Raw genomic sequence first — 16573 nt, 5'->3', positions numbered from 1 at the left:
TGGGATTCCCTTTCAAGGAATAGCTTGGCCTAATTTGTCTTTTTCCTGATGGCTTCTATTTTTGATGGTCCTTTACCCAGGATATAATCATGGCTTGTTACCATTTGGGGATTTCAAGCTGGCCGGGAACTCCGGGGCTTTTGGAAACCTGTTTTTGTTTCGTTTCATTTCCTTTTTCCTGTTAAGCACATTATTGAGTTGGAAGAGAGGAACTTAGGGGTTTTGGATATGGCTATGGGTGCTGCTCAGTCCAGATTGGATACTTGAAGAGGGGAACAAAAAAAATTAAAAAAAAAAAAGAAGAACATGAGGTACTTGTGACTTCTGTGGTTCCCTTGACTGAGAAGCCAGGATCTCCACCCGGACCTGCCTTAGGTGATTTTAGTGGAACATGGAAACAATAGTCATCTAACACTAGCACGACATTACATAAGCCATTTCCTTCCCTTCTAGAATGTGGAAGATATGTGAGAAGCAAAGAAGAATCTGTAACCCCACTACTCATATTTTCCACAGGCCTCCAATTACCCTTTCATCTGTCTCAAATATGGAGGGTAATGTTAAAAGCTTATGTGAGAACCTGGCAGAGTTTTATATGTGAATGTTGTCTCTGGTCTGGTTTCCAAAACCATTCTAGTAATTTGGAAAATTTGCCAGTGAGCACCGATTGTTCTGCCGAAACTTTCAGCTTTCTTTGTCGACAGTGGGTTTCTGTGCTGGGCTCCGTGTTCTTTCTTTAGAGAACACAGAATGTGCTCAGCAGGATTGGCAATTGGATTTGGTATTCCCATGACAAACAAATCAGTACGATTCTTAGAGGACATAAAGTGTTGTCATGAGAGAAACATGATGAGAAGTAATGGGCTGACTTAGAGAAATTCATACTTGGCCATACTTGACCTTGTAAAACAAATGGACTTACCTTTGCCAGCAAAAGTTAATCTAGACTGACCTCATTTATCTGTCTAAGCAATATCTACTGACATTTACTATAGTACAACATGATTCCTATACAAATGATGTAGACAGCTACAAAACCAACCACATTTTTGACCAACCGTTGTCTAGTGAAACTGAGAAGAGGTGTTCATTTGAATAGAAAGGCATCATAACAGCCAAGCTTCCCAATTGATATGTGGATCTTACCCCTCCCCTGCAAAAGTAACAATGCCAGGGGTCTGGTGTCCCTCTTGTTTTTTTGTTTTTTTGTTTTGTTTTTTTTTTTTCATATTTAAAGCCAAGATCTGCCAGAGGACATGTACATTGATAGCACGAAGTAAGAGTTGAGACAAGCCTCAGGAGCAGTTTGTGTGTGGGCCTGCACAAGAACACATTTGAGGAAAGGATTTCTTGGTGTGGCCAGGTGTGTGACAGCTACCCCTTTCTAAATTTCAGCTCCAGCGTTTATTCCCTATTAGTGGGCTTTGCCTAGTGACATCCATGTGCTGTAGAAGGGACACACAGCCAAGCTCACTGCCTTCTTCCCCTGCCTCACTAGTTCCTTTGAGGACTCCCCTGCTTCCATAAGCACCTAACACACACAATCGCAAACTTCTCTGCAATCTTCCTGTGGGAGGATGAAGATCACAGACAAAGGGAGAAGATCTTGGCAGCCCCATCTTCTGCGTGTGGCATTCACCAAAGATCAGCATGTAGACTGGACTGATGTGAAAGCTCCCAGTCCCAACCCAGGAAAAGGAAAACTCCAAAAGAAAGCTCTACATGGTCCTCCCCGTCCCTCATATCATTCACCATCTGACAGACATCAGAGTGGCTTTGGTGGCCAACACACTTGCCAAGGACCGGATCAGCACTTTGTGATGTATGCTCCTGGATGACTGTTGCTCTCTGATTTTACTAAAATGCTGATGAAGAATACCTCTTTTTCCATCAGGTTCTTCGATGTCTTCTTCCCTTAGCCTGGTGCTCCAGTCAACATGATGCCTAAGGGCAATTTCAGGACATCCAAACAGTCAGCATGAACCTTCAGTAAATGGCTTTAACATTTAACTTCTCACCTTGGTCTTTGGGGCACAGAATCCTACCATTTCTTTTCCACCAGAGGAAACAAAAAGGTCTCCTCATAAAAGCAAAGGACGTAGGTGAGGGAGGTGGGGGGTGGGTAATTAAAGGGAAAAGCCCCTTTAATACCATGCTACTTTATTTTACCTATTGACAAGAAGTCAAATTCTCAGCTTGTTAATAAACTTTAAAAATACAGAAGTTTCCTGGTTATTCTTTCTTTGGATTCTGGGTGCTTATGACTTTGAAGTGAGCCTAACTGATGAGTGGTTGGACATTGAACTAATGAGATTTTACTGTTTTGAACAGCTGGTCAAATCTGGAGGCCCCTGGAGCCTAAAGGCAACTGCTGATTTACAAGGCTTCTGTAATATATGCAGCCTTGGCTGGCGTTTGGTTGTTGATTTAGGCTAGAGCCTAGGTGTAGATTTTGTGATGTTGTAAAAATGTCAAGTGATTGATTTGAGAATATGTCATACCTATAGGTAATTCCCACTAGGAGCCAGCACCTTGTGTGGTTCACACTTGAGCATGTTTAGGAAGGCTTGCTTTAAACATGGTTATGTGTTTAGAAAGGCTGTAGATATGCTGGCTATTTAAACAGGCATGGTGACACTCACCTATAGTCCAGGATTCGGGAACCAGAGGCAGGAGGATCATATATTCATGGTAGAGTCCCATTCCATCTCCTCTCTGTTCCATTTTCCCTAACTTCTCTTTTTCCCTCCTCTACTCATTCTTTCCTTTGCTTCTTTCTCTTGTTGGTAAACATATGAAAACAAATTCTAGAACTTATTTACATCTTAGTAGGAATCTTCAAAAAATATGGACATTTTCTTAAAAATATGCATAGCCACTCTTTAGTATCACTAATCTCCCATGTGTCTCCATTTCCTATCATTCCCAGATTTCCTTCTTTCAGTTGTTTCCTTTATATAAGGACCCATATAAGGCCACACAGCACCTTTGGTTGAAAAATCTCTTAGTCCAAATATTCTCTCCCCTGGACTTTTATCTCCACCTACAGACAGGAAACATGGAGGTAGTTATGCAAAGAGGCTGTGATCTCCGGTCTCTGCTTTTCATCTTGTTTGACTCTGTTTCTTAGCAGGCTCATTCCTTCTAGTGCTGTTCGGCTCCTTCTCTCCGGTTGTCTTGTGTTTCCCTGGGTATTTGATCCTAACCTACGCTGGAGAATGTCAGAGGGCCGCTGCACTAGTGTGGGATGCTGGTCATGTATCTGCAGAGTTATTTCAGAAGGAAGGGGTTGTAGAACCATAGGAACTGGGCAGTGAGCCTCCACTTCCCAGAATTCTCCTGGGCCCTGTAGTCAGACTTTGAATGTCTGTGGGAGAAGGGAAGGCTGCTAGTAAGGAGACAATAGGACACAGTTACCTCCTCACGGAGGCAAGGCGTTGCTATTTATGCCTCTTGGCTAATCTAGGTATGATCCAGGACAGAGTTTTAAGCTTTACAATTGCTTCTCAAAGAACAAGTCCAGGAAGTACAGGCTCCTCACAGGCAGGAAAGAGCGCTGGAATTCTTTGCTGGTCCCTTGCCTGGGTGTGGGTAGTAACAAGAGCAAAAGAAATGCAGGAGATACTTCATATATCCACGAAAGCCCCCGGTTTACCTCTGCCCATCTAGCCCAGTATTCCATATCATCTTTCTAATTGCTGACATCTAGAAACAGCTTCGTGGAGACTCAGTCTTGGCCAACCCACCAGTTTCCTTTCATGGATTTTTACTTCCTTATCCAATCAGTTTGGAGCCATGTTTGCTTACAGAGGATTCTCTAGATGTCCTTGAATATGCTCCTTGTTCTAGAAGCACACTGTCCAGTTGGGCAGTTACTGGTTGCATTTCAGAAGCTCAACAGCCACTGGAGGTTAGTACTTCCACACTGGACAACAGTCGGTAGAGAGTATCCCATCATATGAGGAGGTGTCTTTGGGTAATACAACTATCTGGTGTGTAGGTGAGGCCGATCCACCTTCCTGGCCCTCATTTTAACTGTGTTCTGTTTACTTGGTACTGTTGAATTTGCTGAGGTCGCTGTTGTCTGTATGAGCATGTCTGTCTATGGATATGAGGGAGTTGTTTTCAAGGTTTAAGGAGTTATGCTTACAAACCAGCAGCACCATTTCTTTCTTCTTTTGCCCATTTGGGTCTCACCGAACTAGGTCTCCTCACAAACAATGGATTCTTAGAAGCTGCAGCCCTGCTCCTGTTTTAGGGCTTCTCAATGATAGGTCAGGTTAGTAGACCAGAGCAGTCAATGGTCACAGTCCTGGGTGGCTCTTGACACTTTTTTGGTCACTTAAGCTTCTTACCTAAGCTTTCTCACACAGATCCATTTCTCCGCTTCTGGTGCTACTTCACGAACCCCAGTTATACAGTCACCAGAGTTTTCAAGCTCAAAGCCTTGGCTCAGGCAGTCTCAATAAGATAGACTCAGCTACTTGTCCCCAGTATGTCGATTAGAGGGAGAGAGATGAAAAATCATGAAAAGCAGAGAAAGGAGACTTATTCAAATGTGAGCACACTGGGAAAAGTGACAACCAACAGGGTCCAGTGAGCCACAGATGTACTGTCAGGTTCTGACAGTAGATTTATACTTAATACAGGAAGTGTGCAGAACAGAGCAGTCCTGTTGAGGAATAGTTCCACCCATCACTGACCCAACTTTGTCTCTGCTCCAGTCTGTCTGAAAAGCTCTCAGAACTTTATGGGAATCTCTTCCCCGTCTGGCTGGTACCAGGGCTTCTCCAAGGATGGGACTCCTGGGAAATTTAACCCTTTGGAGTCCATTGTTTCAGTAGAGCAATAGCCAAAGAGGGGGAAGACACGATCATCTCTCTACAGAGTTGCTCCTCTCCTCCAGGAATCTAACAGCATTTCCTCACAGCATGCCTTGCACAGGTTATGTTTTAAATCCTGTCTCCTGTACACCTGGCTTGATTTGAAGTTTTCTGTTGCCTCTGAGTCTGGCTGAGGCTTCCCTCTCCTATTTCTCACCTCACCTTACTGACTACTGTACACAGTCTAGTTGTGTCCCTACACTTGGGACTTCCTGTCTTTTTCTTCTCCCTCCTCCTCTTCCCCCTCCTCCTCTGGCCCCTCCTCCCACTCCTCCTTCTTCTTTCATCAAACAGGCCTGGATTTGAATCACCAGTCAGCCGTGTGCCTGTGGTCTTGCATAAGCCTCATCCCCTTGGGTCACACTATGACTGTTTCTCATGATAAAGATAAATAAATGAGTAAACCCTGGGTTATTTATAATCCAAGCATCTTTGTATTTCGTGCTTGCTGGCTCTTTCCTTTAGTATTGGTTGTCTTAAGATGACTCTGGTGCAGGTCCTCATATCCCAAGTCGATGCATGTCTTTATAATGATTATGATGTGGTTGTTTACATTACCTTAAATGTAATTTAAATGTAATGTAATTATGCCATTTTAGATCTAACACTTCATCTATTCATATCAGAAGGGAGTGGAGTCTCTTCCTGCAGCCCAAAACACAAATGGTTTATTTGGGGGTATTTTGTGTAGTCTCTATTGTCTTCTGCTTTTCTTACATTCCCAGATGTATATATTTCCTTTCTCTTTTCTGGACTGTGAGTTCTTCAAAGTAGCATCTTGAAAGTCATGAACCGCAGCTTTCACCTCAAGTTCTTAGCATAATCTTTTAAGTATACATTATCCATGTACCAGTGAAGGTGACTCCTCAGGAGTGCTTTAGACCCAGAGGGCTGAGGATTTCCACCTAATCTGCTGCTCTGACTCTCATACTGATGTGGCAGAAATAACAGTGTTAGTTAATTTTCTTATAGCTGTGACATAAAACATGATCCAAGCAACTTAAGGAAGGATGAGTTTGTTTTGGGTCATGATTTCAGGATACAGTCTCCTAGGTGACTGGAGTATGTGGCAGTTGGTCACACTGGGTCTTCAGTCAGGAAGCAGAGCCAGGTAGAATATTGGTGTCCAGCTTGCTTCCTGCATTTTGATCAGCCTCGGACCCAGGCACATGAATGGTGCTGGCCACATTCCTCTCATCCCAGTTACACCTCTGTGGAAATACCTGGAGGTGTGTCTCCAAGACATGTCCTAATATCATCAAGTAGGCACCCAGGACGAATCATCAAGGCTGAGAAGATGTTGTGGGAAATGTTTACACTGTGTGAAGATATATTGCTGTGATTGGTTTAATAAAGAGCTGAATGGCCAATAGCTAGGCATGAGGTATAGGCAGAGAGAGGAAGTAGGAAGAGATATTCGAGGCCCAAAGGAGCTGCATGAGACATGGAGGGAGTTGGACACACAAAATGAAAGGTAAAAAGCCATGTGTAGTTTAATAAAAACAGCTTAGTTTGTTATAAGAGCTTGTGGGACAAGCTTAAGCTTTTATAATTAATAAGAAGTCTCTTGTCATTATTTGGGAGCTGGCTGGTGGGACAGAGTGAGACTCATTACAGGGAGATGAGGATCTGAGTGCAGGACCCCAGAACCTATAGTCAGCCAAACACAATAGTGCATGTACAACCCTAGTGCTCCTGTGTAAGATAAGAGGCAGAGACAAGAGAATCTCCAGATGCTTCCAGGCCCGCCCAGCTGACATATGCAGTGGAAAAGAGACCCTGTGTCAAGGTGGAAGAGAAGATTGGCACCCAAGCTTCTGTTCTGACTTCCCATGTTTACTCAGGGCCCTCAACTCACACTCACATCCACAAACATCCACATCCACAGACACACATCATTTAAAAAGATTAACCATCACAGTGTTAGAAATCCTAAGCACATAGTTAATCTTGTGCCAGCCAGTTCCCACTGTAGGGGCTGATGTGGTCCTCTCCTTTTCTAAGTGAAAATTTTCCTCTCAAGTATAACATGGGTTGCCTCCTGAAAACTGAGATAGGGCTAGACCTCTCTTTAGGCAATTCTTTATCCTATGTCCTGGCATGTCTCTTCCCCATCCTTAGGTGTTCCACCTCTGGGGTTATTTTCCTGGCAAACTCACTAAAACCAGCAGCATTATTACTCGGTCACACATCTCCTGATTACCACATTAATGTATGTCATAGCACACGAATTCACTTAGCACAGAATATCACACAAAGCTGGGGCTTAGTAATGGCACAGGTTCTTGTTTGTGAACCTCTGAAATCACACTTTCTATTATGCAGGTATTTGCTTGTTAGTGGGGCAGATTCTATCAGATTTTTGAGAAGTCTCTGTCCCATAAAAGGTTAACACTCCCAGGCCAAATGAAATGGCTTCTTCTCCCACACAGGACCATGGCTGACCTGTTCCTTTGTGAGCCAGGAGTCCTGTTTGTCAAGGGAGTGGGCATTGTGGAGACAGAACCCTGGACTGGCAAGAGCAGTTTTGCTATCTTCATCCACAAGGCCTCTTGGGTTAACTCTGGAAACATCAAAGCAAGATTTTCTTGTGTCTTTCCTGTGCTCTGCAGGCCAAGGGTGTCTGGTGCTAAAATAAACAATTGGCGGTTTCATTAGACCCCACAGAAGGAAGGAAAAGGTTGTGTTTCATACCTTTTATATTATGTAAAAACATTGCTATGCAGACTCCAATTCTTCAATCTGTTTATTTAAACTTAAAAATAGTATTAAATGCTATAAATAGAATAAACCATGTCCAGTTATGAGCAGTTACAATAAGTATGCAGCTGGTAATATAGCCTTAGAAATAATAAACTACTTAGCCCCGATGGTCAACCTTAGATTTTTATTAAGCTACAGTTGGTTGAAGGAGGCCGGTGGGTGGGGAGGGCTCTACTTGTTTAAACTGTCGAGAAAATCTTCAGCTCTTATTTTGGGTCCATTGTAGCTCTTACATAATCATGGAACAGCTGAAGTGTGCCAACCAAGACTCAAGTTTGTTTTACTTTGCCAAGAAATCCCCAGTCTGTTCATCAAAGACCTCTGTTTATTTTCAGTTCATTTTTGTTTCAGCTCTTAAGATGCCTTGGTTCTTATCAGACAAGGATTGTAGAATCTGGTGCTGCTACTCTGATTCTTCCAGGGGTGTGTTGACATTACTGGCTAGTACATAACTGTGTTACCATATATTCCCAGGAAACTCAGCTAGCCATTGTCTTAGAAGGGTAATGTCAAGTGACTATATAGAGACCTTGGAAAACACAAGCCAATGTAAATATTTTTTCCCTTGTTTCTGTTGGGTGTTTCACTGCAGAAATGTGAAAGTAACTGACCTTTCTTAGTAATTATCAAGAACTACATGTTTTTACAATAGATATTAGAGAAAGTAAAAATAATAAAAGGTCAGAAAATACAGAAAAAAAAAACCTTCTTAAAATTTATGTGGCCTTTCAAGGAACAATAAATATCTAAAGTAATCTTGAAGAAGACTAACAAAGTTAATGATATTTCAAAACTTACCTCAAAGTGAGAGTCATCAAAATAGCATGGCACTGGGTAGCACAAGGATAGACTGTGAACCAATGGGATAGACCAGAGAACCCAGAAATAAACTCACATATGGTCACTGGATTATGGAGCAAGGGTTTTAAGACCACTTAAGGATGTGGAGTATATCAGCTGCTTTTCTAATCTGTAATAAACATTACATCCTAAAGCCACTTGGAGAGAGAAATGTTTACTTGGCTTACATATATTACTTAGGTCACAGTCCATTGAGGGAAGTCAAGGCATGAACTCCAGGTGGGAACCTGGAGGCAGAAGCTGAAGCGTAAGTCATGGTGAAATGCTTCTTACTGCCTTGCTCCCCATGGCTTGCTCAGCCTGCTTTCTTATATCATCCAGGACCACCTGCCCAGGGGTGGCATCACCCACAGTGGACTGAGACCTCCCACATTATTCCTTAATAAAAAAAAATGCCCCCACAGGCTTGCCTCCAGGCCAAACTTATGGAAGTTTTTTGTTTGTTTGTTTGTTTGTTTGTTTGTTTGTTTTTCAACTGGAGATTCTCTCTTCCCAGACACATCTAGGTTTTTGTTAAGCTGACAAAAACAGACAAATCCAACCAGGATACTAGAGAACCTGAATACTCACATTTGTATAAAGTTGTACCTTCATCTTACATATTTTATTTGTGCTGAAATGTGACTTTATTTGTATGTTAATAAATAAAGTTGCCTGGAGATCAGAGGTCAAAGCGAGCCATAAGCAGAAGTCTGGTGGTGGTGGCACACACCCTTAATTTGACCACATGGCAGGCAGAGTCTCTGTGTGGTAAAGGACACAGCCAAGCATGGTAAGATGAGCCTTTAATGCCAGTACCAACCATAGAGACCTGGAGGTCTAGATAGACAGGCAGTGTTGAGGAAGTCATGTGGTTGGGTTTAGAGCCAATGAGAAGGCAGAACAGAAAGGCAATAAAAACACAAGTCAGACAGAAAGAAACTCTCTCTCTTGGGAAGTGATGGGCAGTGAGGTGGTAAGATTGGCTATTTACCTCTGTATTTGGCTCTGTGTTTCTTATTTACTAAGACTGTTTAGAATTTTGTCTACACTAGACATAAAAATTAACTCAGAAAGATCTAAAGACTTAAACAGAAAAACTCAAATATAAATAAATCTCTTACAAGAAATGATTAATGACATTCACCTTGGACCTGACACTGTATTGTGCTTCGGTAGAGATAAGCAGTTGCACTAGGTGCTGGGATCAGAAGCCTAGATTCAAACTCAAGACTGTTTCTAATTCATGTGAGCTTAAGCATGTTATCTGTTCTTCTGGACTTAGCTTAATGAGAGTGGTAGGAGGATGTGAACATGGGATGAGCTTAATGCATTAGCAGAAGGGCTAATACACCTTAGAGGATACCTGACAAGCAGCTTGTTGTAAACAGGTGTCCACTGGGACCAGCCACTCATGCAGGCAAGGGAATAGAGCAGAAATACAGGTGGGCTTTGAGTTCAATTCCTAGTTCATAGCCTAGTGATAACCTACACTCCCTCTTTGATTAGGAAACAGATAGACAGTAACAGAGGACTTTCTTTATTCTGAGTATTTAGAATTAATAGTGGGGCTCATCTCCTAAAGTTGCAGGAACCACATGTGTGGCTCTTTGAAAGTCAGCACTTGCCAGTGGTAGTTCTTTGTGTCACTCATTGCTGTGACCACACTTGACAGAAGCCACCCAAAGAAGGATGGGTTTATTTTGGCTCACAGTTTGAGAGTCCAGGTCTTCACAGTAAGGAAGGCATAGCAGCAGGAGTAGAAGGCAGCTGGTCACAGTGCATTCAAAGGACGCAGCAGAGGGATGGATAATGGTGCTCAGCTTCTCCTTTCCTATTCAGTCCTAGACCCCAGCCCATGGAGCAATGCCACAGACATTTAGAGTGGATGTTCCCACTGCAGTTAACCCAGTCTAGAAACTTCCTCAAAGATGTGGGCAGGGCTTTATCTCCTAGATAATTCCAGATCCTGTCAAGCTGACAGTCAGTCCTGGCTGTCACATTCTTACAGCTGCTGTCCTCAGCTAAGTATCCTGTGGGTCTTCATAGCATGAGCCTTCATGCTTTGCCTTCACAAACCCAAGACATTAAGGAAATGTTTGAGGACATGGGCAGAAACTTATAAATCATCAGGAAAAAAAAAAAAAAAACAAGATACAATGTTTTGGGTATAGAGTTTTATTTCACATATGTAAGAAAAATCAGACAATGGTTTATAAAAAATTCATTGAAATGTTAAGGAGTGGTTGGTCATTCAGATGTGAAAGTCATGCGTGGATTCATTTAGTTGTTTATATTACTACACTTCGCAGAGCTTCTACCATAAGAGTTTACTTTTATCATTGGAAAAATATTCAGATACTCTGGAAAGAGGAAAAGGAGTTGTTCTGTGTACTGTCATTGCACACAGGGTCCCAGAAGTGACTGGAGCCACCTGTAATACGGCCTTCGCTGTATTTTGTATCAGTGCTATCCTGTGCAGGTCCATGTGGCAAAGACTCTGTCTCCAGAGTGGCCCTACAGGGAGCTGGTAAAACCTTGGAGAAGGACACCCTGGTGTGAGGCCACTGAGCCTTTAAGGGAAGTGCAGGGTGCTTCAGGTCCTCCTTCGTGTCTCTTGCTTCCCTGGTTCACCTTGTGCTGAAGACCTGAAGTGATTCAGCAGAGCAAGCATGGACTGAGCCTCTTTGGCTGTGGGCTCACATCATTTGTAAAGATGGAAGTTTGAGTTCAGGAATTTGTTGTAGTAGTAGAAATCTGAGTATTACTGCTTTGACGTGAACATCGAAAATACTGCTCTTTATTGGTCATATGCCATGTGTGCCTTCCTGAGAGTCTAGGATGCCTTAAGGGTAGGGGAATTTGGGTAGACAGCGATGCATGCTTTCTTTCTCTTTGGCTTGGGTTCTAGCTCAGGTTTTTAGGGCACAGAGCTAGATCCTGCCTCAGGGTCTAGTGTGGATATCAGGTGCATTCACTGACTGCATGTGGAAGTACAAATGGAATGAATAGTGGAATGATGGACTCAAGGAACGCTGCCCCTGCAGGAGGCTGGCCTGCCCAATGACCCCCATGGCAGGGCAGTTGGGAGGGAAATCAGGGGTCACAGAAATAAAAAATCTGCATATTTTGGACTGTTCTTGGTCTCAAATTATGCAAACTCAAGAAATAAATTACCTCTGAACACAGGACATTGTATTTGAACTGAATCTTGCCAAGGGCAATGGTTAGAAAATAGAAACATACTTTATTTAAACATTAAAAATACCACTGCAATTATTTTAATAGAATAAATAAGAGTGTTGGAGTTGGTGCTGATTTAAACTGTCAGTCAACAAGTCTATTTATACATTAGAAATGTTCTCTGGTGCTGGAATGTATCTCAGTTGGTAGAGTGCATGCCTAGCATACATGAAGTCCTGGGTCCAGTTCCCACTTCTACATTGACTGGGCATGGTAATGCATGACTATAATCCTAGTACTTGGTAGACAGAGGCAAGTGGGTCAGAGGCTCAACATTACTTTTGGCTACCTAGTCAATTTAAGGCCATCTTAGGGTACATGAGATCCTTTCTCTCAATTAATTACCACCCTTTGATTCAGTGAATATAGATATAAATACACACATATGTGGTTATATGGGTACATAGCTATATGTGTATCTATATATTTGTCTTACTGTTCTATTGCAATAATACAATACCATGATCAAAATAACTTATAAAAGAAAGCATGTAATGTGGGGGCTCACAGTTCCAGAGGATTAGAGTCCATGACCTTCATAGGGGGGATCATGGCAACAGGCAGACAGGCGTCGTTCTGGAGCAGTAGCTGAGAGCTTGTACCTCAGCCACAAGCACAGGGCAGAGAGTATGAACAACGTGGGCTTTTGAAAACTCAAAATCCACCCCCAGTGACAGCTCCTCCAAGAAGGCCACATCTCCTTGTCCTACCCAAACATCCGCCATGGGGACTAAACATTCAAATAAATGAGCCTATGGGGTCATCCTCATTCAAACGACCCCAATATCTGTAAATGTATGTGGCAGGGTCAACCATCATTGCTCATTAAAAAATTGTAGAAAATAATTAAAAAAGTTAAAATGTTCAAAATTGTACCAAAGATAACCATCATTTACAAATATGTACAGACTGACATTTTTCTTGGCATTTATTGATTAGCAGAATATGGCATATTTACAAAACATTTACCTGGCCTTGAGCATTATAAGTTGTAGCTGGAAGTTTTTCTGTGTCCCACTCAGTTCCACAGCTGCTCGGTCCCAAATAAACACAGAGAGGCTTATATTAATTACAAACTGTATGACCTATGGCTCAGGCTCATTATTAACTAGCTCTTATAACTAATTCAACCCATTTCTATTAATTTATGTTTTGCCACATGGCTTCATGACATTACCAGTTCTTTCACATCTTGCTTCTCCTGGCAATGGCTCACATCTTCTCCTTGACTCTGCCCTTCTTCATCTCCGTCTTCAGTTTGAATGTACAGCCTATCCTTATTCTGACTCACCATTGGGCAAACAGCTTTATTTATCAACCAATGAGAGCAACACATATTCACAGTGTACAGAAAGACATCTCACTGCAGTAAGTACTTTAGAGAGGCAAAAGATACATGCAAGACTATACTATTTATAGAAGGAATTTAATTATCTGGATTCTGGTATACAGACAATCTTGAAACCAATATCCCACTTTACAAAGGGGTGAATGTATTATTTATCCTAATTTTCTACTATATATATGTATACATTGCCTTTTTAATATATGCAGAGTGTATATATACGTATATATATATACATATATATATGTATATATATATATACACACACACACACACACACACACACACACACACACACATATATATATATATATATATATATATATATACATACATACATACATACATACACATACATACATACACTATGCCTTGATTTTTTTTCTTCCACCAAACAACATCTTTGGGAACATAGATGTATATCACATGACTTATGGGTGCTCAGTATTTCATTGTATAGATGCACTTTAATGTATTATTAGTTCTGTTGTGTATAATGTGCTAGAGATGTAAAGGATTAACAGGCATGGAGCTTGCTGCCTTTGACATCAGGGATGAGAGGAAACTCAGGCGGTTAAACCAAACCAAATAAGTTTGCTAAATTCTGGATAGGCATTTCTCTTATAGCACAGAGGAAGAAGTCCCCACTCTGTTGGATGACACGTTGGTTAATATTCCCACTACCTCTATGTTTATCAATAAGTATCTGTCTTTGTGATATGACTGTGATGATCCCCATCAGGACCAAATGCCACAAAAGCAAGAATATAATCATGTATACTTTAATTTCTGATGGTATTGGCTAGTGTTCTGTAAGGACAAAATACCTGTGATAATCAGCTTAAGAGGAATAAAACATTGTGATTCATAGATTCAGAGACCTCACTCCATCCTTAATTAGCTCTGTTTTTTGTGACCATGGTGACCCAGCACATTATGGTAGAAGTGAATGGTATACGAGGCTGCCTGAACTTATGGCAACTGGGAAGCCTAAGAGCGAGAGAAGGCATTTGGTCCCACCTTGTTCCAACATCTCCTAGTTGCACATGAAATGTCTGTTCAAACCTTTGAACCATTTTTTAATCTTGGGTACATTTTTTTTGGTCTATTTCACTTTGATTTCTACTTCTTTCTATGTTCGGTTTTGAGAACTTTGATAGATGTATGTTGTGAATATTTTTCTCAATACTTTTACTCTTTTACTCTCTAAATTTTGTGTTTTGATAAGCAGAGCACTTCTGTGTCAGCATCATCCAATTAGTCATCTTTAAAGTGCTTAGTGCTTACTCATCGCATCCACTCAAGGATCTATCTGTGAAAATCTGAGATTATTCCCGGGTTTATTTCCCTAGTATTGCACTATTTTATATTTGGATTCATAATCAGGGTTATTATGGGTGAGAAACAGGGCTGATACCCCGCCCCATGAGTATTTGGCTGAAACAGCATTGGTTTAAAGCCTTTTTCTGTGGTCCTGCCTCCTCCTCCTCAAGTGGCAGGGTATGTGTAGCTCTTCTCTCTGTTCTTTTTCCTGTTGGCCTTTTTTCCCTGGTCCATTCCAGTGTCAATATCACAATGTTGTCATTGCAGTAGCTTTGGTTTCAACATCAGCAGCTATGTGTATAAGTGTTCCAGCTTTGATTATTTTCAGGAACTAGTGTGGTGGTGGTAGTGGTGGTGGTGGTGGTGTATGTGGTATGAATCTGCACATGCTCATGTGGGTGTGTACTTGTGTGCATGCAAGTGTTTGTGTCCATCTGTGCACATGCATATGGGATCAGAGGTCAAATGTCAATATCTTTCCTCTTAGTTTTTGAGGCAAGGTCTCTCTCTGAACCTGGAGCTCACTGATTGGGTAGACTGGCTGGTCTGTGAGCTGCTGCTGTCTCGGCATTCCTAGCACTGGGATTACAGGTGTGCACTGCTATACTTAAACGTATGTGGGTGCTTGGGATCTGAACCTCAGGTTTCCATGCTTGTGCAGCATGTACTTTACAGGCTGAGTCATCTCTACAACCTTCTTGGCTATTTCTGTTTCGATGGAGTAAAATTTAATCAGCCTCAGTTGTTCTACAGTCTGTTCTAATTCATGAACATAATATATCTTTCCATTTATTTGGGACTTTGATTTTTGCCAATAGCATTTTGTAGTTTCAATTCTCACCTCATATATTTAGATCAAAGTGCCAATAAAGCTGGCAACTAGTAGAACTCTGTTAAGCATTTACAACATTAGCAACCTCAGGCCTGCTATACCAGCATGAGAAGTAAGACAACTCAGAAGCCTTCCAGATTCCACCACATTTTTTTTTTTTTTATGGAAGTAAAAGTCTTCCTGTGTGTGTGACAGGGTATGATTGTGTAGCTTAGACTACTCTCCAACTTGTGATTCTTCTGCCTCAGCATCTCTGAATACTTGGGTTGCATATGGGTATCACTTGTTGTAACTAGCTTAGTAAAAATCTGCAAACCGCTTTCCGGCAGTGACGAACTCCCTACGAGAACATGCCTCTCGCAAAGGATCTCCTTCATCCCTCTCCAGAAGAGGAAAAGAGGAAACACAAGAAAAAGCTCCTGGTGCAGAGCCCCAATTCCTACTTTATGGATGTGAAATGCCCAGGATGCTATAAGATCACCACGTTCTTTAGCCATGCACAAATGGTAGTCTTGTGTGTTGGCTGCTCCACTGTCCTCTGCCAACCCACAGGCAGAAAAGCAAGGCTGACAGAAGGATGCTCCTTCAGGAGGAAGCAGCACTGAAAAGCACCTGATTCAAGATGAATGGGAACCATCCCAATAAAATACATTTTGGATATATATATATATATAAAAATCTGCAAACCAATTTGTCAAAATTTAATTGTCATTTCAATATCAATACTTGTTGGCCTTCCCTTTGTTTTTCTAGAAAATCAACTTACAAACTACTTTTGCATATATATGTGTGTGTGTGTGTGTGTGTGTGTGTGTGTGTGTGTGTGTGTGTGTGTGCTTGTTATAGCAGAATATATAACAGGGAAATATTGCTAACTCCCTCAATTTCTATTACTGGAAGCTTTAGCAATAAGTTATAGTGTTTATGTATAAGATAACTGAGAAACTATTAGAAGTTAAATAATCTAAGAACTAAAATGGAAAGCTATATGGCAGCCAGTGAGGGGTGGGGCCAACTCTGTACAGCCCTATCCATAATTTCTGATTAATTAACTGTATGTGTGGTTGTTAGTTATTTAGGCGGCGCTCTTACCCCGCAAGGAACACGCCCCGAACACGACAAATCAACAGAAGAGTTTTTATTAAAGAGGATAGAGGATAGAGTTGACAGGCCTGTGTGAAGCACACATGTGAGTGAGGAGAGGAGAGAAGAGACCTGTGCAAAATGGTGCTGGCTTTTTAAAGAGTGAGCCGCGCATGCGTACAGGACCGCATGTGGCTACTCCACGCATGCATGTAGATTACATGGCCGCGTTCGCTTTATGCGACCACGTAAAGCCACGGA

The 16573-nt window shown here is 41.7% G+C and overlaps 1 protein-coding gene across 1 annotated transcript; it reads left to right on the top strand.

Moving 5' to 3' along the window:
- Positions 1–15564: 15564 nt before the first annotated feature.
- On the top strand, positions 15565–15886 carry LOC118578444 (40S ribosomal protein S27-like). Its single transcript, XM_036179390.1, has one exon. It carries the CDS (start codon positions 15580–15582, stop codon positions 15832–15834), a length of 255 nt encoding a protein of 84 aa, XP_036035283.1. The 5' UTR covers positions 15565–15579; the 3' UTR covers positions 15835–15886.
- The last annotated feature ends 687 nt before the right edge of the window (positions 15887–16573 follow it).

The sequence above is a fragment of the Onychomys torridus genome, chromosome 2 (genome assembly GCF_903995425.1).
Source record: "Onychomys torridus chromosome 2, mOncTor1.1, whole genome shotgun sequence".
In the NCBI taxonomy this organism is placed as follows: Eukaryota; Metazoa; Chordata; class Mammalia; order Rodentia; family Cricetidae; genus Onychomys; species Onychomys torridus.
The sequence above is the reverse complement of the archived record's forward strand: the minus strand, read 5'-3'. Positions and strand labels throughout refer to the sequence as shown.

Coding starts and splice junctions, on each gene's coding strand:
- LOC118578444 (XM_036179390.1), top strand. CDS start 15,580: ATGCCTCTCGCAAAGGATCTCCTTCATCCCTCTCCAGAAGAGGAAAAG.